The 24960-nt window shown below is 42.9% G+C and overlaps 1 protein-coding gene across 5 annotated transcripts in view; it reads left to right on the top strand.

The window, feature by feature from the left end:
- The window catches only part of tnrc6a (trinucleotide repeat containing adaptor 6A), a 39213-nt gene that overhangs the window by 6789 nt on the left and 7464 nt on the right, over positions 1 to 24960 (top strand). For 2 of the 5 annotated variants that reach the window (XM_088316364.1, XM_088316366.1), the window contains exons 3-26: positions 3615 to 3710; positions 9342 to 9639; positions 10482 to 10529; positions 11417 to 13447; positions 13562 to 13706; positions 13814 to 14280; positions 14562 to 14693; positions 14815 to 14967; positions 17282 to 17470; positions 17587 to 17750; positions 17886 to 17963; positions 19339 to 19497; positions 20144 to 20284; positions 20818 to 20934; positions 22376 to 22495; positions 22652 to 22744; positions 22829 to 23003; positions 23130 to 23270; positions 23384 to 23554; positions 23622 to 23762; positions 23845 to 23952; positions 24165 to 24395; positions 24560 to 24630; positions 24710 to 24849. In XM_088316364.1, coding sequence (XP_088172490.1) covers positions 10484 to 10529; positions 11417 to 13447; positions 13562 to 13706; positions 13814 to 14280; positions 14562 to 14693; positions 14815 to 14967; positions 17282 to 17470; positions 17587 to 17750; positions 17886 to 17963; positions 19339 to 19497; positions 20144 to 20284; positions 20818 to 20934; positions 22376 to 22495; positions 22652 to 22744; positions 22829 to 23003; positions 23130 to 23270; positions 23384 to 23554; positions 23622 to 23762; positions 23845 to 23952; positions 24165 to 24395; positions 24560 to 24630; positions 24710 to 24849 — 5213 coding nt within the window. In that variant the 5' untranslated portion in view covers positions 3615 to 3710; positions 9342 to 9639; positions 10482 to 10483. The remainder of the gene's footprint in view (positions 1 to 3614; positions 3711 to 9341; positions 9640 to 10481; positions 10530 to 11416; positions 13448 to 13561; positions 13707 to 13813; positions 14281 to 14561; positions 14694 to 14814; positions 14968 to 17281; positions 17471 to 17586; positions 17751 to 17885; positions 17964 to 19338; positions 19498 to 20143; positions 20285 to 20817; positions 20935 to 22375; positions 22496 to 22651; positions 22745 to 22828; positions 23004 to 23129; positions 23271 to 23383; positions 23555 to 23621; positions 23763 to 23844; positions 23953 to 24164; positions 24396 to 24559; positions 24631 to 24709; positions 24850 to 24960) is intronic. The other 3 variants (XM_088316365.1, XM_088316367.1, XM_088316368.1) reach the window with 3 other exon arrangements.

The raw sequence follows: 24960 nt of genomic DNA on the forward strand, positions 1-24960 counted from the left end.
AAAGGTAATATTATTATTATTATTATAATTCACAGGTTTTGTCAGCAGGTGCTGTCTGCCACAAATCACTGTTTTCTCTGAAGTTATTATCGTTTTGGGGAAAATTGAACCATTTCATTGTTGGTTGATTAAGTGGCTGTAGATTGCTTCAGTTTTTGGGGGTCCCCGTTTGATCATTAGTGATTATTGAAAATGACGCTCAGATTAGTCTCTTATCGCAAAACCGCAGTTTTGACAATCTCGAAATCGCGTTGTCAGAGATAGCGATTTCTATCAGTCGTTCAGCCCTAGTCTTGCGTCTGTGGTTTAAATTGTACTGCACTTTGAATTTAAAGCCATACTGCTCAGCTCTAATTTGCAGGTGGAAAGGAAACCATCCCACCCGATGCTGAGCAGCAACATTAACTGACACATGAAGAAGCACGATGAATTGAGCTGTGTTCATCTTTAATGACATGCTTGCCGTTCAAAAGTTACTGAGATTGTCGCATTCATAACGCACTTTATTCTTTTGTGACACATCTGTGGTTAATTTAAAATATTAAAAAAAAGACATTGTGCTGAACAATGTTTTTCTTTGACTTTTTTTTCTTTTTTTTGTGATGCACCCTGTCGTCTTCATACCTTTTTATCTCCTCTATCACAATGGCGAGCAAAGTATGTGCTGAATAGTGCAGTAAACTGTCCAGATATTTTCATGCTTTTATAATGGAACAAAGGCCATATTTAGTGAAAAGCTATTTTGGGAATGTCAATCCTGTTCAACAGTCTGGTGACGGGGCTCTTGGGCGTGTTGTTAATGGCTGCATTGTGTTGGGAGCAACTGTAGATGTTTTTTTTTTTTCCATGTTTTCTTCATTATCCCATTGATTGTGTTTACATGATACTTGACAAATATGATTTGGTTTTTTCGCCTGGGGGATTATAACAAGTGTAACAAATAAATGCGCTTATCACGGTCATCTGTAGACACACTCTAGCTGTGGTTTGGTTACATTTTTAATAGTTGCGTTTCCTTACCACATAGCTCTGGAATTAGATAACTCAAAACCTAAAACACATTTCCAGCAGCAGATGTGTGTGCCTCTCCAATTAGATTGTCTGCCTATTCTTTATTCCGTCTTGATTTTTGCCACTCTTGGTGCCTGCTTCGGGGTCGGGGGATGGGCGAGTGTCAGCCCATTCATAAACAGATGCTGTCTGTATTAGTGTGTGTTCTCTCCAGGAGGCTCCCACCGTGCTTTGCTGTTGTTGTTGAACCCCGAGCCATCTGCTGAAGCACTTGATATTTGGGAAGGAGCGAGGCTCCGAGAAGCAGGGGCAAGTGTGGGAACCACAGGGAGGGGGGTGGCAACATTTACGTTTGATCAAACCGTTGTGATGGCTCGTGATGGAAAGCTGTTAAATGAGTTTTCCGATTGCAGACGACAGTGCTGCTGTTTGCTTGATGCATCATCAGTCAAGTTCATACTCCACTGCAGAAGTTGTTCCTTACATGTGCCCAAGAAGGGCACTCAGAACGCTGACTTGGATCCACTATTGGATGACGAGCAGTTTCTTTACAAACTGACTTGGCAGTCATGCAACAGCGTAGTTACCATGCTTGCAGTTTTGACATTGTCAACTGTGTGTTAGAATGGTTAGGATTAAGGTGTTCATGTCATATTTATTAGCCCAAACTGTAAACTGACTTTGCAGATGGGGAAACACTTTTTTGCATCAAACTAAATTGGAATTGTGTGTTGTCAGATCAAACTGTGTTGTAGGTAGTAACTTTGTACTTCTGAGTCAGTTTAGTCGCATTTTCTGTCACCAACTTATTCTTCAGCCGTTTGTCATTATGAACGCCGGCTTGCTGTTCGATGTTGTCACCATTCTAGTTTACACGAGCAGTCACGGAAGGGCTGCGAGAACTGCGTTTAGCTACACTTTGTAAATGAAAGGAAATGTTTAATTCTTAGTTTTCGATGGTTTCTAATGATATCTCCACACCAACCACTTGTTTTGCATACAAAACAAAGAAAGAAAGAGAAGGAGAGAGGTCACTGGATATTTCAAGTGAACATGACCCTATCTATGATTGTTCCAAATCTGGGCCATCCAAAGCATCTTGCTGCTGATTGTTGTTGCGGCAAGAATTAACTTCATGTTTGTGGACATAATTGTCTATCCACACGATGAAGTCAACAAATGGGACCACATAAATGACTCCTACAGACATGATGACTCGGTGTGATAAAATCTCTTTTTTTTTTTTTTACACTAACAGCTCCTGCTGTCTCCAGTCTCACTTTAAACTGTCACACAACTCCTTAATGAATGAACTTGCACCTTTTCAACTACAATGACATCATGAACTATTTAATGTTAATGTGACATCTGAACATTTTTGGGCATTTGGTTAAGTCACCAAATCGGGCCTTTGTTGTAATCCCATTGATGGATTAAACAAAAGCCTGCATCTTTCTCCAGTCGGTTAAATAGTGCATCTGCAGATAACAGGGTAAATATCTTGGGAATTAATATCCAATTGGGAAAATGTGCACCATTGGCTCGGGGGCAAATCACCAACAGAAAAAATGAAAAGGGGTCGGAGATGGATCACTACCGAAATATATCACTGTAGACACCTGATTAATATCAATAGAAATTGAACCCAATATAATACCGATCAGACCAGACCCATCAGTTTTATTAAATAGGTAATTGTTTTTAAAATGATCCTTCGGGTCCTTATCCTTCTGGTTTTTTTTTGTTTTTTTTAAGGCTCACGGGGCGGTAAACCCACCAAACATTCTTTGCAGTAAAACGTATGCGCCTTCACTAGTCTAAACATGGACTTCTGATGACTATTTTTTGTGGAATATGAGTTAGGCAGCAAGTTACGTCACTTCTGTTGACATCACAGTTGCTCAGGCCTCCTGTAACGACCAATCACAGCCCTCCTCTTTTCTGAAGCTGAGCCATGATTGGTTGTTGTCTGAAAACCCTGAGCAGCTGTGATGGAATTTTCACTTGACATCAAGTGACAAAATGGCCGCCTCCTGAGATGTACAAAAACGGGTGGATTTAACTTAGTTAACTCATATTTCAAAAATGCAATATTAATCAGAATGCTGTATTTAGACTGCTGGGGCGGCATAAAACATGTTTTTAAATAATATTTTTGGAGTTGACTTCCCCTTTACAAATTATATATATTCAATATATAGAGAGAGCAATATCGACAGATATTAAACTATATTAGTTGTATACGTTCGAACCGTATCGGCCAGCCGGGGCTTCCAATCAGAACTGAAGACAAATAACCCTTCACTATTTTTAATTCAGAATTGTTGCTTTCTTTTAAATGAAATTATATTAATCTGGAAGATAGTGCTCCACTTATTTCAAACTTGTTACAATAATCAATTGTACACGGATATCTTGAAAAATTGCGTCATTTAGTATAAATACATGATCCAGAGAAAATCCGAATGATTTGTATGCAGTTGGTCGATTCGTTTGTATTTCTATCAGGATTGGCTATTTTTCTCTCTCTTAAAAGCTTTGGCTATTTCGCTTGGCTTGCCATTGGCACTGCAATTCAGACTTTTTCTTAATGCCCTCCACAGGGAACCCACCCACAGAAGGACAAATTGTGGATGGAAGAAGGCGAGAAACACACTGTGTGAGTAAGGAGGATAAGACTGTACAGGACTGGACAAAAGGTAGAGAGATGATATCAGGATGTTAATTTTTTTTAATTTTTGATCATTTAATTGATATTTTAGAATAAGGCTGGATGATAACTAAATATCAATATGCATCGTGATAGGTGGGTGATCATTATCAATAGAAAAATGCATTTGATAGAATGCTAGTTTAAAAAAAAGGCTACAGCAGATTTGTGCTACAATTAAAAGGACATAAAATCACATTTTGAGCACTAAAAGCATGTTTGGAGTACACTTAAACAGTTTTTGTGAGACTCATCAATAGAGTGCTCGCCTGTTGACCCCAGAAGGAGCAACAGAGCCATGGAAGAAGACATACGTGCGAGCACGCTCGAGCGTGCGACGTACAGTTTGTACGCCGCACGCTCGAGCGTGCGACGTACAGTTTGTACGCTGAATGAAAGTGTGTCTTAACTTTCGAATCAATGAACAGTTACCTCAGTGCAACACTTGCAATAAGGTTATGTGGTGCAAACGAACATGACTTAACACCACTGGATAGATAACGTCTAGATACTGGTGTAGAGGTAAAGAAATTTACTGTCTCTGACAGGGTCACTTAGCGTCACAGTGAAGTCGCAAGTTGGTCGGTAAATTAAAAAAAAAAAAACTTGTTAGTCAAACAGTGGGTCAACTAAAATAAATGCACTCCAAGACTGTATTTGTATTAATCTAAGTGTCCCAATGCTGCTGCTTTGGGTTCTGGAAATTTCACATTTATACACATGTATGTTACAATGCACACGACAACGTATATTCCTTGAAAATTAGTTTTTCCGCTAGAAATTTTGAATGGATTTTTTCCCCCTGTTGATTGTTTTATTGTAGTTTAACTGTAACCCCGTAAGAGTTATCTACAAAGTATCTGTATTGAGTGATATAAGTTTGGCAAACTATCACTTTTGCTCTTCTCTTGGTTGTTGTCTTTGTTGTTAATTGCGTTTAATTTCACCTGATTTTTAAATGGCAGAACACTGCTCTATTGTTTAGGAAAACAAATTACCTCTTAACCGCTGGGCTACTTCCAGAGGACAGTCGTCAGTCTTTCATTGGAAATATGAATGCAGAACGACGCTGTGTTTTGTCAGCGGCGTACTTTGCCTCTTGACGTAGTGCTACTTTTTTGTTTCAATTGCTCTTCCACTTTCCACTAGCTCCTCTTTAGGCAAGCCTACTGGTGTTACTTACAACAATGACGTGTACCGACTGAACGTGGGATTGTCTCCATCACGGATCTTGACTTCACTCGCGTGTTTCCGACACTGTCTCATCATGTTTTTCTGCCCATCCTACTTTATTGTGAGATGGTGTGACAGACATCTCCGTCAAATCTCAGTAACATAGCATAATAATCACAAGGCTACAGAATCAGAATGCCCTCTATTGTCGTTATACTCAGTGTACAGCGAGATATCGTTATTACAAATAAAATAATAATCAATAAAATAGATTTAAATAAAAACAAAGAAAAAGTGGTTGTAAAAGTGCCCTGGGTGCCGCGTTATGTTGCAGTTCTGCAAGGCAGAGATAGTTGTGTGTGAGAGTTCACCATGGAGAGGACTCTCGGGAAGAAACTATTTTTCAGTTGTTTGTCTTTGTATTGATGCACCTGTAGCGCCTGCCAGCGGGCAACAGGTTGAAGAGGTGTGAGCTTAGGTGAATATTGTCCTTAATGATCTTGTGAGCTCTGCTGAGGCACAGGGTAGAGTTGATGTCCAATAGGGAGGGGAGAGGGCAGCCAACACCCAAAGTGTTAAGTTTATTGGTACACGTGATAGTCACTAACGTGGCTATGATGTGGCTATGAATCATAGTCAGTCAATTCTGAATGTTAATCAAATATCGGACATCCGGCAAACATTGAGCCACACGCAGAAAGTAAACTAGGTGATGGCGGTATTAGTGACGTCTCTTCAACGTTTATTTGCTTTGTCAATGTGTGTTTGCTCCCTACTTTGAAATTAACCAACAAAAAAAAAATCTTCATTGGCCAAGTATGGAAGAACACACACAGACTTTTTCTCCAGTACTCTGATCCACACTAGTATAGCAGCAATTATAAAAAGAACAATCAGGACGTAACACAAATAACAGATCATGCTCGTCTTGAGTGGTTCCACTACGGTTGGTGTACAATTTCTTTGCTTTGAAATACTGCAGATTCAATCAGAACATTAACGCTATTTGTATTTACAACAAACAGTACTCTTCATATCAAGACTTTATTACATTTGTGTATTTAATGCTGATGAATATCCTCAATATTAATTTTTTTTTTCCCAGGATAGTGGCAGTGCTGTTGTTAGGGGAAAAAGTCCCGTCGTTATGGCAACATTTTTTAACGCGCAACTCCTACAGGCTTTTCTTGGCTTAAATGACCGCACGGGCCACTGCTGCCACAATGTTCCTCTTCTGAGTGTGCACGCAATTTATAAACCAAGAGAGCAGCTGGCTTTTTCCTGAGCCCACTATCTTACTTTCACAAGTTGAAAGACTGTCAAGCAACAAGCATTTACGTCACGAGTTCATGCGCGTGTGGTTTGGAGCAGATAACATTTCTAAGGATGGGAGGGGTTTGGAGCTTCTGGCAAACACGCAGCAATGTGCAAATGCGCTACCTTGAGGTTTTGCTTGAGAGTCAATAGCTGATTTCTGTCAGTATTCAGTCCTCCGCACAGAGGTCAGTGGTTTGATACATGGTTGTTCAGCTACAACGCCACTCGTTTCAATGAATTCAGAGGGCTTGCAAATTAATTTTTGGGATTGATTTAGGAGGACTTAAATACTTTTTTGTAAAGAAGGGATAATTATAAAACATTCTGAAATGCATACGTCCTCAACAGTGTATAACAAGACTTGGTTGACATAGGTAAGTATTATGATGTATGCATACAAATACCGGAGAAAAATATTTAATGTAATAAAATGATCTCTGGATAAATAGACTTGTAAATGAGTTAATTGCCCATTTGAGAATTATTATTTTTTTAAGTGTCACACAAAAGCCCATAAACTAAGAGTTCGTTCATTGTAGGACTGTCACTAAAAAATCTTTTTAGAATCAATTATGCTTATGCTATCCATTACTTCACTCGTCACTCGAGTAATCGCCTCCGAGGCCTCGTTAAGTCATACATGACTGAATTGTTTCAATTGCTAAGAAGAAGCAAAGTGTCATTTTCCTACAGCAATGACAGCTGCAGTTATTCGGGCAAGTAGCTGCGAAAAATGCATCGAGTACAAGCAGTACTGAATTCACACGGCACTCTCTTGAGCTGGCTGACCCCTTTGCTTTTTCGTACATGTTAGAAACTGCAGCTGCATTCCACTCGCATCAACCTCAAAGATGGCTCTTTGTCACTCCTCTTTCCACATTCCGTTTCTCTTTTACCTTACATTACATTTTGTCTTTTAATTGTTCCTATTCTTTGCACCGCATCTGTCTATCTTTGTCGGGCCCCTGTTCTCACCTCCTCCGTCTGTAAGACGATCGCAGCCAGTGGTGCTGCCAACTTTTGGGGCCCATGTGAAAGCTGTACTTCAAGGGAAGCTGAAGAAAATAAGAATGTGTTGTGCTCCGAGAGGTTGCTTTATATCATATTTTAACTGCATTCATTTGTAAGTACTTAAATGCTTGTAGCCATTTAGAATCCGATGCTTGTGGGTCAACACTTAGCGATGTAAACAACTTGGTTCCGTGGAATGGACCTGTTGTTTAATGTTGTGGGTACTGTTATTGGAGGCTGTACCTTCTCTTATTCCACGTGTGGTTCCAGAAATCTGTTCTGTTTGTCTTCTGATTAATCTTGAAGTATGGCTACGCGGCCTGTTGACGGCTTAACTCTAAAAGCTGGCTTTCTGCCGAGGGCTTCAGAGAATGAGCTGAGAGTAACTAAAGATGGAGCGGACGTCAGTGTGCCTTGTCAGCATGCCAGGCTCTGTTTTATTGCTCACTGTTTTTAATGTTTTTTGGGTTTTTTTTGTTTGTAGCAAACCAATGGTGTAATAGCTCATTCTAAATACCGATAAGGGAAGTAGTACATTAAGGCCATGACTGGTACAGAAATTAATTCTCACAAACATTTTAATACATTTGATCATTATATGTGAAAGCTTGTCCATTGTCCTCACATGGGCTGATTTTATTTTTTGTTTTTATTGACTAGTGAAGCGAGTGTTGGTTTTTTTAACACAAATTTTATAAATAGACCTGTGTACTGCTGCAGTAGGCAGGAAGAGCTGAACCACTTTCTAACCTCTTTGGAAAGGTCAGAGTTGTACACACACTTGTAACTGTCAAATACACTTGTCCACTTTGACCGAAGGCTACCTGTGTTCAGATTTGATGGTTCATATTCTCCTTTTTTTCATGGCTTGCACAGGTGTGGAGTAATAGCCACTGGTCGATGTTTGTTTGGCAAATTTACACGTGGCACGGCAAGCTGTGTTCAGTGGAGACTGTGGTCTCTCAAACGCACAAGGATTCTTCGACCCGTGATGGTGGTTGACGCTTTTACCTCAAAGTCCAATCCATTCTTTTCCAAAATGCTTGTGTGACTTTTCAAAACAAGCCTTACCAAAGAAAAATCAGTTCTTGTCAAACTTCAAACCAGAGCAAACCAATGTGGTGCCTGCTTGCTCCAGGGGCATCTTGAGTAGCCCGCTGCCTTCATCCAAAAAAATAGCTCATTAGTTACGTGACATTGTTTTTTCTTGACATATTACTGAAGTGAGCTTTTGAAAATGGAAACACTGGCAGTCATTTATGGTTGCAATGTAACAAATGACCACCATCGTCATGAAATTTTCTAAAGGAACATTAAATGAGTGTCAGGTTTAAATGCTCTGACGCCTTTTGGGAGAGCTTTCTAAAGGTGGCCGAGGTCAGAAGGAACCAGGCAAGGTTGTTCGTTTTTACCGGCCGTGGCAGGGAGGGAGGTACAGAGAGGGAGCAAGCTTCCCGCCCCGCCGCTTCCGCTTTTATTAGAGCTTGAAGCAGACTCGTAACAAAACAGAAACTAGCGCATCATGGCTGACAACGAAAGCAAGGAAACAGAAACTTAACTCATAACGAAAGTTAGATTAGACAACTTAACTCTAGAGCAAAAATGTAGGTGTGTGTGCGTGTGCAATTAGTGTATAAAAAACATGATTAGTAATACACAAACTGATTATATAAGATTACTTGAGGTTGTTATGATTTTCATCTTATCTTACAATGAGCACTTCAAATGTGTCTATAAAATCCCCCATTAATAAACACGTTCACGAAAAAAGATGCCCCCACTGCTCTTCTCAGCAATCCCTAATTTGCGCTTCTTAAATGAGTTTTTAGAGCAAGTGTTGCCGTTTGAAACATCACGGCCATTTTGAACCGTTGACGTCTCAGAAATTTGGCTTGTAAGTTGGCAGATATTTTTCAACTGTCAGCTAATCAGAGGAGGTGGTTCCCATAGTAGAAAATGGACTGAATGAAAGGGCCGAGGGGAAATAGTGATACTGTTAACCTCTAAGTTTTTTTTTTTCATATCCTGTCATGAAATTAAGCTGGATCTGTTAATGGTACTGAGCTATGTTGCCTATAAATATACCTGACCTTTTTTTTTTTTATTTGTTTATCCTCAGGGCAGGACCAAGTCCCAAATCCAAACGGCATCCACTTTCCCAAATACACGCACACACACACACACACAAACGCACATTCAGTGTTCATCAAGTCCTCAGCGATGCCAAGGGGGCCTGATCCAGAAGTTGCCCACTCTGAACAACCCGACCTCTTCACCCCAGACCCTTGAGGTTGTACCTGCTGAAGAAGTACCCCTCTCCCTCGTCAACCTGGGAACCAGAGAAAAACAGTTGTCCTTTCAACCCGGGGAGGCCCTCAATCCCATCCAAGAGCTGAAGCCGTGTGCTGCCCTCACAGGTAAGATTAAAAAAAAAAAAAAAAAGTGATCTTGATTCTCTATTTGGACCAAAATAAATGGATTCATGTGCGCAAATGCAACTTTGTTCGGGTGCTGGATTAGGTTAATTCTAATTCTATTAGTTTTAAAATTGCTTCGATTTAAAACCATTTTGGTTTGGAACAAATCTTTTGTAAACAGGGGTTACACTGTTTTTAAATATTGGGCAAAATAAAATAAAAATGTTGTGCCGTCAATTGTCACCCTAGGTTGTATTTAGAAGCTCAGAAATTAATTTGGGGGCACAAAAATCAATGCATTTAAAATGCTACTAATCTTAATCATCTGTATATTTTGTCTACCCAGTCAGGAGAAGAGTGAAACATTCTTTTGTGCTATGGTAGTTGAACACTTTTTTTTTTTTTTTGCTGGTCTCACATCTAAACCACACCCCACGGCATGAATTGTTACAAACTGAATTCCCCCCCCCCCCCCCTTACTCTCGACTGCCAGACAAGTTTTTCGTTCAGATTTTGAGCAGGTGTTCAAGGGCATAACATTGCCAAAAAGCTACATTGAAGTAAGTCAGTTGCTACATCTAGTGGGAAGTCGAGCTCAAATTTTATTCTATTAGTAATTGTTTTGGTTTGAATCTGGAACTAGTATTTATAGGTTCTGCATTTAGCTGAAAATGTCCATTCAAGCTCTTCTCTTCTTCTCCATTTGAGCCCATCTAACTTTTCTTTTTTTTTTTAACTTGTTTCTTATTTTCTCTCACTCTTTTCTTGCTCCTGCTTCCATTTTTTTTTGTTCTCAGGTAAAGATCTAACAGCTTTTCCTCTCACACGCTTTCTCTTTCCAGGCATGGCTCCCATTCGGGATTCCGTCAGCCATTCCCCTAATCAAACAGGTGACTACACATTCTCTTTCTTCTTCTCAATTTCTTTTTCTTTTATTGTGCCCCTTTGCTTGCCAATCATCTCCCCTGGCCTTGATTATGGATGCATTTCTCGCATGGCATGTTAGAGATTGGGAGGGTTGAATGAGGGGAGGTTGACTAGTAGAAGCATTGCGCACACATCTGTGAGAAAATGAGACGTACGTTGTTTGTACACTTCTAACCTGAAAGAAAGTAATGAAAAACTGGTTAAAAAAAATCTGTTTCTGTCATTCAGTAAATATTAGTAATGTTGGTAAATCCAATTTACCTAACTTAGGAAACTCTTTGTCTGACTTCTTCTTTCATGCTTTCTTTATTTAATCTATTCAAACTAGTGTTTTCAATTGTAGGTGGTGGCTGCCTCTTGATTAGGGTTAATTTGGAAATTTGAGAATCTAGAAACAACAAAAGACTTTCCAAAATGCATTCATGTGGTACTCTCACCAATTTGCGGAAATGAAAGCAGAATTACGTTTTAGAGATACCCATTCAAATATTCCGAGTGATTGTTTATGGATAAAATGAGCGTTTTTCAAATTGAGTCTTTCCTGAAATCTTTCACCCTGTTATTGTGAACATTTTGCTGTGCTTGATTGATTAACTTTTAGCCGGTGCATGCTTTTAGTTCTCACTGTAATTACATAATGGTGACAGATGAGTCAACGCCGAGACCTAGCACTTTCTCAGGATGTTCGCTCAGGTGACTCGTTGGAGGAAGTGAAAATGTATTTTTAGTGACTAGCAGGCCATTTATAACCACACCCACCCGACTGCTGTTGACAATAGATTGAACCAAGAATGATATAATTATTACCTAATCAAAGCGCATAACACTGTTGGTGTTTGATTCCCTCAAGGCCTGGAACACCCTGGCTTGGACTCGCAGTATGAGCCCTCTCCCTGGTCTTCTGGCTCTCCCTGCAGTGGTGACAGCAACAGCAACTGGGGAAAAGTCCTAGTGGATGGAAGCACAGATAAAGCCAACAACCCCTCCTCAACTAATTCTTCTGCTTGGCCCCCGTCATCTTCGTCTTTCTCTTGTTCCTCCTCCTCTTCCTCCTCCGGCTGTGGGTCCGGATCAGACCCCGAGTTGGCGTCAGAATGCATGGATGCGGACTCGAGCCCGTCGACTGGCTCAGAGAATAATTTTGCTGCAATTGCTGTGACAACTGGGATGATGTCAGCAAATGCTTCTTCCGCTGAGTCTTCTTCGACATTCACTCCTTCCTCTGACATGATGGTTGGCGTTTCTATGAACGGAGACAGCAATGGCAATAGTCGTCAGGTTAATGGCGGGGTAGTGGGAACAATCTGTGGTGCAAAAAATGGAAATAGCAACATTACTGGACACCCTCACTTCTCCGTGGCCGGGTCCAGCAGTATTGGCAGCAATAACATGGGTAACCACAACAAGCTTGTTAATAACAGCAGTGTTTGGGGGACTCAGTCAGACAACACCATGATGGCTTCCAGCGAAACCACCACTTGCTTAATTGGAGCGTTGACTCCAAATACCATACCCTCAAATGCCAACCTTGGTGCCTGGCCACAAAATTCTACCCTGAGCCCAATGTCCCAGGGCCAACGGCCTCTACAGCCTCAGGGGATGAATTCAAAATTGGGTATCGCACCCCAACAGGGCCCCTTGATGGGATGGGGTGGCATGGCAGCTCCCGACAAAAGCAGTATGATAGAAGACATGGAGGTGAATAATGGTACATCAAGCAGCAATGTGTTAGGAAGCAGCAACAGTGGAAATGGTGGCCTGCAGCCCACCAACTTTAACACTGAATCCAACGGACCAAATAACACTATGACGATGAATACTACTACTACTTCTACTACTACTACTAACGCAACAATGACCTCTATTCCACCAAACTCTATCGCCTCACCTCAACTGAGCGGGGAATGTTCCTGGGGCTCAATTGGAGGAGCAGGGAGTGGTGGTGTGCTAGCCAATGGAAACCCTTCATCTACCCCCCAGCACACCCACAGAGAGATGGGGGGTCCCGGAACCTTTGGTACGCCTTGGGATGCATCTACCTACTCTGGTGATAAGGGTCCCCCCAATTCAGACACTGTGAACCCACAAACCCCCGGCTTAATGCAGGCTGGGAATTCCCAAATGTCCTCTACTGCTGCTGTTAAGAGTAATAATAACCACCATAACACTGCGGGTTCACGCTGGGATCAGGGCCCTGCCAGTATCGCTCCTCCGAGTCAAAGCAACAACCCCTGGGGTGTCAGTACAAATCAGAGCCTAGACTCGACAGGACAAATGCCAGGGACTGTGAACCAATCTACAATGAGCTCTTCTTTTGGGGTACCTCGGCCGTGGGGAAGCAGCGCATCCTCCTCCTCTTCCTCCTCCTCCACATCTAACAAGCTGTCAAATGGAGAGTGGGGAACAACCCATGGGAACAACCATTCGGATGCTGAAAGTCATAAAGGAAGTGCTGCTAACAATGGCTGGAAGAGCCTGGAGGACGACGCCATGGGCATGGGTGGTGGAGGGCCTGGTAGCGCAAACCTGCCAGGTGTCTCAGGAGGCTGGGGCCGCTCAGGCGGAAGTGAGGGAAGTGGCGAGAGCTCTGGAGGCCAGTCCAGCTCGGACCGAGAGAATGTCCTGTCAAAGGGTGGCAATCGAAGAAAGGTCAACAATCCGTCAGCGTTCATATCATTTCAGAGTCGAACTGATGTGGACCCAAGGGTTCTATCTAATACCGGATGGGGACAAACACCCATACGACAGAATACTGCTTGGGATGTTAGTTCCACCAACAAGCAGCAACTGGCGCTCAGAGGAGATGAAAGAAAACAACGCTCTGGCTGGGGAACCGCAGCGCCCTCACAGTCGGCTCCTGCCCAAACCTCAGGCGGTACAGGTATGTGTGAAAGTGTGGATACATGCATCACCTTTAGAGAGAAAGTGTATTGCTTGTAAAAGCAGCAACAAAGAATTATGTAGAATTGAACTGATTTTTGTTTTTTACTATAAGGTTGGGGTGATGGCCCAGATACAGGAAGCTCGGGTTGGGGCGAAACGCGATCAAACTCTGGGTGGGATAACAAAGGCCCAGCAAGTGGAGGTGGCTGGGATCATGGCTCCAGTTACAAAGGGGGAAACGTCAGCAAAGATGACAGGTAAGTGACAAAAATTGTTTTTTCATCTTGACTGACTGCTAAAACTTAATACTGTTTTTACATCCATGATCTAATATATGACAAACACCTTCATTCATCCCTTCCAGATCCAATACATGGACTAATGTACCCAAGCAGCAGCAGGGCTGGGGTTCCAGTAGTGGCAATGAGGATGAAGGCTGGGGTACTGCTGGAGACAGTTCCAGAGTAGTGTCTACCAACCACTGGGGAGATCCCCACAAAGGTTCGGGGTCAGTGGGCTGGGATAGCGACAGCGATCGGTCAGGTTCTGGATGCTGGAGTGAGCCTGGGCGAACTAATACTAGCAGCAGTAACACCTGGGGAGGAAGCGGAGGGTCAAATACTCCAGACCAGAGTACTCAAAACTCTGGCTCTAACTGGGGAGATTCCAAACCTAACCTTCAAAATAAGAGCCAGGGTTGGGGGGAGCCAGTGAAGAACAACCAGGGTTCCCAGAACTGGGGCGACACCAATTCTAAAACCTCCTATACTTCCAACGAGTGGGGGAAAGGTCCCGACTCCAACCCGTCAAGGGCCAACAACAAGCCCACAGGTAAATGAATGTTATTGTTTTGTTGTGATACACTTTTTGTACAAATTAGGACTCGCCTCAACTGAGTGCACACACACTGCTGGTGACGCTTGGAGGTTCAATGCCTTGCTCAAGGGCATCTTAATGATGCTCTGGTAGTGGGCTGGTAAATCTCCAGGCCCACCTCCAGCTTGCACGTTTTGTTACTCTCCTAGTCAATTATTTGTCACCTGTGTGCTGTTGTTTTTGCAGCTGTAATGTGCAAGGACTTGAGTAATGGTTTGGTTTGATTCTGTCATCAGGCTGGTTGGGAGGTCCCATGCCCGCAGTGGGTCAAAAGAACGATGCTGCGACTGGCTGGGAGGAGCCTTCTCCATCATCCATTCGTCGACGGATGGAGATTGATGATGGAACTGCAGCTTGGGGCGATCCTGGTAAAATCGCCTAAATTAAATTTTGATTTGAAGTAACCGTGCAGTTGACCGTCATAGTTGGTTGTACAACTTGGAAGAGTTTCACTCACAGCTGTCATTTTGATCTCCTTTCCTGCGATAGTTAAATACCATGGCGGAGCCGTTAACATGTGGAACAGAACTGGCCAGTCAGACCAGGACGGCATGGGCCCATCTTCTCAACATCAATCACATAGCTCGACGCATCATTCTCAGTCCATGCAGCCTCATGGACAAGACAAAGGTGGAAGTTCAGGTAAGTTCATTGAATAAATATCTACATTGACTTAAATTCACACACAAAAAAAATGAGGGTATGTGGGTCAACCTGTCTTGTGACTGCGCCGTGTCAGTCTAACACAGAACTGGTCATTTTTATTTTTCTGCAGCATCGACCTTAGATGTATGATTCTGACAGAGTACCTTTCAAGTGAATTTAAAATCTCAATATATTGTGTAATCCTTATCAGAGGACCTGGGCGATTTACTCGATACGAGCAACTTTTTCCACTTTCCTTAACACCTTCCATAGCCTGCTGATGCACAGAGAAGTGTTTGTTTACTAAAGCGGGACAGTTTCATCATGCATTTGGAATTGATTCAAGTTTGTAATATCAGAGAATAAGCAAAAATGGTCTGCTCCCAAGTCTGTTTAAAAGCGCGTGAAACCAAAGTGAGTAGCATGACCAAATTATTTTAGCATTTGAAACTCGACTGGAAATGTTTGTCTGTGCGCAACAAGAAAGGAAAAAGTCCTGATAGACAGCCAAAATTAGCGGGATACTTTTCACATTGTTTTATGAATAATAAGGAGCGTGGGTGAAGGCAATCATGAGAATGGTGCTGATTGTTGCCAAAAAAAAAAATGTGTATATATATAGATTTTTTTTTTTTCCTTTTTCTTTGGGGGGGGGCATTTTCAGGGACTTATGTTTTTTTATTTTATGAAAACTGCAGTTTATTATGGTAAACTTGACGATGTTTTGTTAAAATGCATTAAAGGTTGTGATTACAGAATTTGGATTTGAAATATGATTTTCAAAATTTTCCTCATATTTTTGGCAAATGTCATTTGACATTTCTTTTTCCTTGTTTATCTTAAAGAAATTTATGTTTAAAAAAAACACTCATGGCTCACTTTCTTGAGCGGTTATTATGTTTATGGGGTGGCCAGGTTCTGCATGATGTGCCTTAGATGATAATTCTCCAGATTTGTGTGCAGTATTGCTAAATCATGGTTTTATCTTCACAACCAAGTGCTTGCAGTGTTAACTTTTGGATACATTTTGTGCTTGCAAGTAGAGACAATATTGGAATACAGAAGTGGGGTGGAAAAAGTAGCTGTGAAATGAAGCTAATACGGACATGTTGGCACAAGCCTCGTCTGAACGCCTTTTATGATGGAAAGGCATGTCTCCCTTTTAATAATTCAATTGCATATTTCTTACTGTTACAATTACGTTTACACTTCAGTCTGTAGAGTTATAGTTTGTTGGGAAACCTGAAGGCAGCAAATATATACAGCCATTGTCTTTGCGGATTTTTTTTTTTTTTTGTGAATGTGGTTGAGTCATCCCTTAAGAATGCTAAGAGCATCGTTCAATACCCCGCCCCCCACCGCTTCCCCCTTTATTAGCCTCTCTTCCGCCTTTTCTCTCTCGCTTGCCAATTGCGCTTGCAATAGAAACCCAGACTTTTGTTGGGGTTTAGAGACATGCAGTTATGTGCAAGTGGGAACGGCCTGTGTGAAAGAGCTGGGGAAAGTAAAGGGAGGGGCTGTCAGGGTTATACAGGGACTCTGTCGAGTGAGCTAACTGGAGCAGCTAAGTGGATAATGAGGAAGTTGGGGCCACCTAGGCAGCTACTATGAGGAGGAAATGTTAATAGACTTTATGAAGATACGTTTGTTGATTGGGGTTGCAGGGAATTCAAATGAAATATATTGTTATTAAAATGGCTTGGCGTGTAGGGCTCATGTGCCCTCGGTTTCCCATCCCCGCTCTTAGTTACAAAGAAAAAATATTTGGGAGCTGGTATAACTTGAATTTGTTATTTAGAGCAGATATCTTTTAAAGGTTGACGCTCGCTGTGAAAATTTGAAATGGAGTAATATTTGTGATGTTCTTGCCTTTTGCCAGCAGTTGAATTGTTGCATGTACATTTGAGATGGCGTATCTATTTTTGCATGCATTTCTAGCAACCTTGTGACAGTCAATGTGTGCTAGCTTGTGTGCTTGCCTTGTTACATACGGGACACTGGAGCCTCAGGCCTTCCATGTGATCCGGCCTATTTTTACTGCGAGGTATCCTTGGCATCTCCCCAAACTCATCCAGTGGTGGGAGAGGCAACCAGGGCTTGTCGGTCAACTGTAACACAAACCCTCATAAATGCAGTGCACATATGACAGTGGGAGTTGGGTACAGCCAACAGTGGGTCAGCAGGAATATTCTGATGCTTGTTTTTGAGGGCTCAATGGCTTATGATCACCGGTCAGCCTTGTTTTTGTGTTTCACTTTTACTTTTAGAGATATTACAGGACTTGACATTTTAAATTGTGCTTTCCATTTAGGTTGGGGTGAGCCTTATCCCCAGCAGAAAGAGTCCTCAACATGGGGCGAACCCTCCTCGGCTCCGCCTGTGACAGTGGACAATGGGACATCTGCCTGGGGGAAGCCAGTGGACACTCGCTCGAGCTGGAATGAACCTACCCGGGATAATAGAGAGCCTGCATCTGGTTGGGGAGGTCGTCATAAGTCTGGTTAGTGTCATAGCAAGTTCTCTGCTAATTGCGGCTGTATCTTAGTTTAGTGCTTCCGTTAAACAGTTGACTAGTTGAATGTTAAATGTTTTTCCCCTATATTGCCCCCTTGTTAGGACTTGGTTCCAAACCAATGGACACATGGCGGGGTGATGACTCTATGGGTAACAGTTGGGACCAGGAAGAGGAGGTCGAGATTGGCATGTGGACTAACAACCAACAGGACAACAGATCACATGACCAAAACACATGGAACTACAAGCCTAAGGGATCCTGCAAGGTTTGTTTCGGCCGGGACACCAGCACTGTTCACCGGTAGAACAGTTTATCGTCATTCGTTTGTCCACAATGCAAAGTTGTGACTCATTTCAAATGCTGTCATGAATCTAATTTGTTTACTGCTATTTGTTTTTAGATGAATAAACCAGTCAACAAACCAGACGAGCCATGGATGAAACCGTTCATGAACCAGTTCAACAACATGAGCTTTTCTGTAAGTATTTGACCATGGGTGTTGCCAGTGAGATTCTTTGTCATGTCATGGGAGCGTGCAATCCAAAACACTTAACTAGTGTTGTACAGACATTTGCCATCGTTGATTTAAGAACAACCTTATGCCAAATAATCTACATGTGATTGTTTTGCATTTCAAGCTGTTACAAATTGTGATGCCATCTGGTTTCATAACGAGGACAAACTAGCATCAATCCTCACCCGGTTGCAGTGGTAAATGGGTGGTCCCTATGGCGGCCCGTGCATCTCACACCTAGGCCTTCTTTGAAGTCCTATTTAGTCCGATTTGAATGACTGCCTCTCATTTACGGCACCACCACTGGAGACGCAATATACAGAAACACACTTATGCAGTACTGAGTGAGTTTTGGACGACCTAGCTTCTCTTGAAAGGTCAGCTTTGAAAATGGCCTTGCAAGTATATCTGCAATGAAATTTACACTTTTTTCTCCTCCATGCTTTAAAAAAAGCTAGAATATATTTTAGATTTTCTAACGGTCGCCAGTTTCGACTTTCTGGTGTGTTGATTCCACATACCGCTGCCTCCTCACAAGTCAGTATCCAATCACAAGCCGCATTCATCACCGTCAACGTAAGGCCAGCGAGAAGGCCCTACTATCATCAACTCGTGATCTGATTGGCTAAGAATTCAGCAATAGGATATAATGTGAAATCAATGTGAAGAATATGATCAGGATTTCTTGATTATGTTAGGCCAGCAGAGAAGGCCTTGACTGCCCACGGCTGGGTGGTCCCGGTGTTTGGACCAAGCATACAGGAGCAACTATATATGATGCAAAACTATGATGTAAAACCAATGTTCGAGATTAGTACTGTTCTATGAATGCTTGCCCATTGATCTTCATGCGAAAGCACACAAGGATCCCGGCGGTCGTCTGGGATTCATAAAACTGTAGTTGGTTTCACTGTATATCGCCATGGGAGCTCTGGACATTGCTGCACAGGAGGTTGAGAGGTTCCTGATTGAATTTTACTTCACCCACAGAGGCGACAGTCGGCCCTCGCGAATATGCCTTAGCATCGAGCCAGGCGTTGCTTAGTCTAACCCTTACAAAGGCTGACATAACACACAAAATGGCAGTACAATTTTTGCATGCCAGCAGTGGCAAGCCTGCAAAGTGTGGTCGGGGCACAGTTGTTTTGTGGCCAAACCGTGCCAGCTGGATTGTTGGGCGATGCCTGCCAATGATTATGTTTTGAGTTGGTACTTGTTGTTAGAGAATCACTGGTATTTATCATCAAGCTGCCACCCAAAAAAATTTCCTTTAAGACCATCATAATTCCTTAGTCATCCGATTTTTATTCCCTTTTTCTTGTGATTTTTCCGTTCATAGCGAGACTCGCCTGAAGATGCCATGAAAACTGGCGTAGGCATGGTGCAAGACAAGCGCATGGACGCAATGGATTTCAGCGGAGTAATGGGGAAGAATCAGGGGTCTCAACACCAGCTCCCCAAAGACTCCCCCATGGATCGCAGCTCTTTCTATGAGAAGGTAATCCTGGGAAACCGACTGTACTTTGTCATGTTGACATAATTTTCTATAATCGACAGGATTTAATAGAAATCCACGCAAGAAAACGTGTGCCCATTTGATGCGTAGTAAAATAAATGAGCACAACCAAATAAAGTCTGACTTAACTGGGTAATGGTGCACTGTTTCCTAAACAAAACACACACCTGAAGCTTAGTGAGCATTTCTGGAATTGTTGTGAAGATGAGGCACTAATTCTTTGTCCAGTCTGTATCATTGGTACGGTACATGTACTGACGTGCTGCGCCCCACAGTGGCCATTTCTATACACTGCACCTTATTCGTGAGATTGTACTTTCTATTTGCATCGTGTTACAACTGATTACAAGTACAATTGGATCTCAGTGAAGTAATGGTTTATTGCCTGGCATTTTTTTTAATTGTCTTTGCTTTGCGGCTCTTAGCTTTTTGTTTTGCTCTTGCACCCTTTCCTACGAGATATACAGTATCCCTCTTTGCGCTAGCACTACCTCACTCTTCCTTTTAATATTCACCCTCAGATTAATCACATTCTTCCCTGTCTCTGTGTCTGTGTGTGTGACTGGCTGTGCTCCCCCTGTGCTTGCGATCCATCTGCTGTGCACACCGGCCGGCCTTGCTTCCGCAGCTATCCGTTCCGCTCTCCGCTTCAGATGAGCACTGCTCCAGTCAAAGCATGAGCTTTTCCCCTCTCACTTCCACTCAGCCTATCCTATGTCACGACTCTGGGCCATCTCCTGCCCAGTCTAGTCCTGGCGTCTCTCGGAAGGTGAGTGCGCAAGCAGTTCCAGGACGTATGCCGGCTTTCTCAACCCCCTGGTTTTCTGTCAGGAAACACGTATTGGTGGTTTATCTGCGTTTTTCAAGAATTTCTTGAGTCAGCACGCATGTGCGCGCAAATAATTCACATTTTTCCAATTAATTTCAATGGCCATCAGTTATGAGCAGATTTGGGTTTTTTGCGGTCTCTATCCGTCGTAGTTTTGGAGATGAAAAATGTGGCTCTGTCTATCATTTAAGTTGCCCATCCCTGACCTATGTGCATAATTTTTTTTTCTTCTGAAGTGGAGAGGCTGTGACACCAGCACGTACCAAAAAAATGATAGCTGTATTTCACACAGTCCTGCTCTATGATTCCTTTATCAAGTTATTTTAGTTATTAAAATGCAAAATATCATGAAAGGTACTGGTGCATTGCCTCTAGAAAGTTTGTTTTCTACCTGTGCTTTTTAGAGAGTTTCAATCCCATGCAATTGTTTGACCATGAAGATAATGTGCATTTTGTCTTGTCTTATTACTTAGAATGTAAACCCAATGATGAGTGGCAGCAGCTTAGCCCAGGGCCGCGGTGGGCTGCAATCTCAACTCCCTCATCCCAACTTCCGTAATCAAGTGCCTCCTCCCATCATGCCCTCTCAGGTAGACCGTACGCCATCAAACTGAATACACAATTATTCCTTCAAAACTAGAAATGTCTAATTCTGGTCCTCAGCTGCTATCCTGGATGTTTTAGATATATCCCTGATAATCCTGATCATTTTAATCAATTGAATCAGGTGTGCTTGGAGGAGGGAAACATCTAAAACATGCAGGATAGCAGCCCGCGAGGACCAGTTTCGGACACCTCTGCTTCATACCAATATTTTTGCACCCAATTATTTCTTTATTACATTTAAAGTTTCATCTTGTCGCTTTTGGGCGGAATCCTCCTACTTTACTGGGAGTAAAAAACAAACAAATGCCAGCATGGTTGAGTTGCCAGGCGCCGCTTTTTTCAAGTGGTATTATACCTTATATCGCTGTTACACACAAGATACTACCTAAAAAAATGCATTCAATCACTAATTTAACACTGCCATTTATTAAATATAAATACAAAGCCGGTGGCAGCGGAGTACTTCAGTCTGTGATCACGTGAAGCCCGCAACGTTCAAAAAGACTGATAATGTCACAAGTCCGCCGCTTCATCTTCACAATCGCCTTCTGCAATGAGCGCAATGAGCCAACTAACCCCGTTTATTAAGTTTATGTTCATATAAAATGGAGACTCAATTACCTCCATGACACACGAGACCTTTTGCAACGAAGCATCACATGGATCCAACCATGAATCCAAACCAACATAATCCAACAAACCTTACTGTTCTCCCTCATTATTGTAAAAACAAAACAAAGCTAAAAAACAAAACAAAACACCAAGACGTTAAACGGAGGCAACAATTATGCCATGCAGCTTCCGTGGAATGAAGCTCAAGTAGTTTTGCCACATTTCTGAAAAACTCAAACATAAGTTCAGTATTCAAGAGCAGCAGTATATTTGTATTTGTTTTCATGGAATTTTGACCGCTTCTAAATTTACATAAAAAGTTATAGAAAATGTTGCGACGGACCATTAGTATAGATTTGTGAAGAAAAAAGGTCATTTGACCATATTTGAACATACAAGGTTTCTGCCGGACAGCGACGATTATATACCCAGAGCTGATTAAGCGAAGCGTGGAGAGTCCTGTCGCTGAAATGCACAAGTAATGTAAATGAAACGGGCGATCATTACTGACCGCCTATCTGCTCCTTTTTTGTTTCCCGCTCATTTCCTGTTTGTATTATAGTGTGAGCTACAGCAACTAGGGCACACTGCTTTTTCCTTACAATCAAGCCATTTTGTTTGAGGTGGAGTATTGAATTTTACAGTTAATTACACAGTAGTATTTCCTCCATAAGAACACCATGCACTTCATTTTTTTTCTTTGAAGCTAGTTGGTAGACGTGTGAGGGCCAATTGCTTAGTTCAGTTACCGCCTCCCCAAAAAAAACAAACAAGTGATGGCTTCATCGAAACATTCCTGTACCTTTTTTTCAGGTCCCTCCACCCTTGTTGAAATACCCTAGTGGTAATGGAGCCCTGAACCCTTTGTTAGGCCCTCAGCAGGTGGCTGTGCTTAACCAGCTTTCCCAACTCAACCAGCTGACCCAGCTCCAGGTAAAGTGCCAGAAACGGTTAAATTAACAACCCCAGCGCAACATTTTATTTTCGACATGCTGTCGCAGATGCTGTCCTACAAATAGACCAACTTCATGAGCTACCAGCTTATGTTTTTCTTACTTTTTTGCTTCTGTTTCAATTTTCCATTTGCAGCGTCTTATCCTACTCCAGCAGCAGCAGCAGCAACAACAGCAACAGAAGCTTCAGAGCCAGAGAGTAATGCCTGTGGGACGGCCGCCTGAGCAGGTTTGTTCGTCATCATTGTGTACGTTGTTGTTCGGGTTTCTTATTAACTAACTAACTAACATTTTACGACTCTGCTGTCTTTAGATGCGTCCTATTGGTTCGTCTCCATCTATGATGCAGCCACCACGTCACCTGGACGCTTCGTTGCTAAAGCAGTCCTCTGCCCTCAAACCATACCTGGATAGCTACTTGCCCCACAACAGCCCTGAGATGCAGAAGGATACTTCCACGCTTGGATCCTTCAGCAATTTCCCTTTAAGTATGTTAACTGCTAAAAAATACCCTTGTGAAAAAATAAATTAGTCATCTCCTTATTAATAGGAATGGTCAGTTGTATATGATATGAATTGTTACCTAAATGCATTTCCTGTGTTGTTTCCGTCAGGCTTGAACTCTAACCTGAATGTATCCCTGGACATGGGTGTTGGTACTAATGCTGGCAGAGCTTTAGGCTACAAAGAACAGCCCCAGTCCAGACTGAAGAAACTATGGGTTGCTGACCCTCTGGAGCAGAACAACAAATCTGGTACACATGACTTTGCATGTAGTTTTCAGACCATTTTGAACGTCCTTCCCTTTCCTCCAGGGACACTCTTTTGGATCTTTGACGTGTCTCCTGTTTTTCTGTCCGTCCCACAGGTGCTATTTCGTCAGGACTGCGTCCGGAGGACTCTCCTTTTTATGACTTCCTGTCCCCTGGCCCGTCTCCCCTGAGCCCTCCCGGCCAATCAATAGGCTCAGTGGGTGACGGCTGGCCGTCCCGTGCCAATTCCCCCCCACCCCACGGAAACACTGTCACTTGGCCCCCAGGTATGTTGATTGATGAACACAACAGCGTTTTGCCTAGAAAGCAGCTAATGGTTGTTTCTGTGTGTAGAGTTCCGACCTGGTGAACCTTGGAAAGGTTACCCCGACATTGACCCTGAAACGGACCCTTTTGTGACCCCCGGTAGTGTCATTAATAACCTCTCCATCAACACCGTCCGTGACACAGACCACCTCAGGGACAGGAACAATGGTGAGTCATGTGCATGGTGAACACAAATTTGGAGTGAGCGATGTTCGAATCAGACTAATTCCCTTGCTCTCCGTTTGTCCAGGGCCATCCTCATCACTGAACACCACGATGCCTTCTAATAGTGCCTGGTCATCCATTCGTGCCTCCAGCCACAGCGGTTCCCTCACCAGTACAGCACAAAGCACTTCAGGTAAGCATTCTTCTTTTCTTTTTTTTTCTTTCCCACGCTCTCGCTCTCAAATTCAATTGCAGGTGTTCGAAACTCACTATTCAGTGGAGAACAATAGATGGGGATTGGGACTTTTCTAATTGCAAAGGAGTGTGGGTCAGATGTTCCTGCAGGCCACACCATTCCTTTTCCTCGTGGTGAAACTTGTGCGTTATGTTCCCATGTCCACACAGCCAGACCCAGTGAGTCAAAATGGTCTCCCGGCGTTGGTTCTGTATCAAACTCCTCTCTTGCCCATGAGCTGTGGAAGGTCCCTCTGCCTCCCAAGGCGCTATCTGTGGCGGCCCCCTCCAGACCTCCCCCCGGCCTCACCGGTCAGAAGCCCAGCTCGGCGTCCTCCGGCTGGGATCCATCGGCCCTGAGGCTGGGGGGGTGGGGCTCCACTGACTCCACATACGCACCTGGTGAGACATATCCACACACTGTGAACACATTTAGTGTTTGTCTTAAGACTACCAAATTTTCTCTTAGTTTTCACGTTTTAACCTTCATATGGCTGACATAGACAAATTATATAGTGACACGCACACTCGTCGGAAGAGTTAAGAGAGTATTTGTTGGCCGTCAGGTTCCAGTTGGGGTGACAGCAGCAGCTCAGGGAGAACCCAATGGCTTGTTCTGAAAAACCTCACGCCTCAGGTATGCGGGCAAAAAATAAATCTTCTAAACAGCGTCCAGTTGGTTCACGTCATTAATTGTTGGTCCAACGGTCCCACAGATTGACGGCTCGACACTGAAGACTCTGTGTATGCAGCATGGCCCTCTGATCACATTCCACCTCAACCTGCCGCATGGTAACGCTGTGGTGTGCTACAGCTCCAAGGATGAGGCTGCCAAGGCCCAGAAGAGCCTGCACATGTAAGCGCTTTTTTCATTTCTCCATCTTGATATATCAGAGCAAACCTTTTAGGTCACCCTCACTCTTAGGTATCACCTGCAACCAAAGGTGATCGTTCAAATGAATACCAA

This window comes from Idiotropiscis lumnitzeri, chromosome 15 (genome assembly GCF_059441095.1).
Source record: "Idiotropiscis lumnitzeri isolate Australia: NSW breed Sydney's pygmy pipehorse chromosome 15, RoL_Ilum_1.0, whole genome shotgun sequence".
In the NCBI taxonomy this organism is placed as follows: Eukaryota; Metazoa; Chordata; class Actinopteri; order Syngnathiformes; family Syngnathidae; genus Idiotropiscis; species Idiotropiscis lumnitzeri.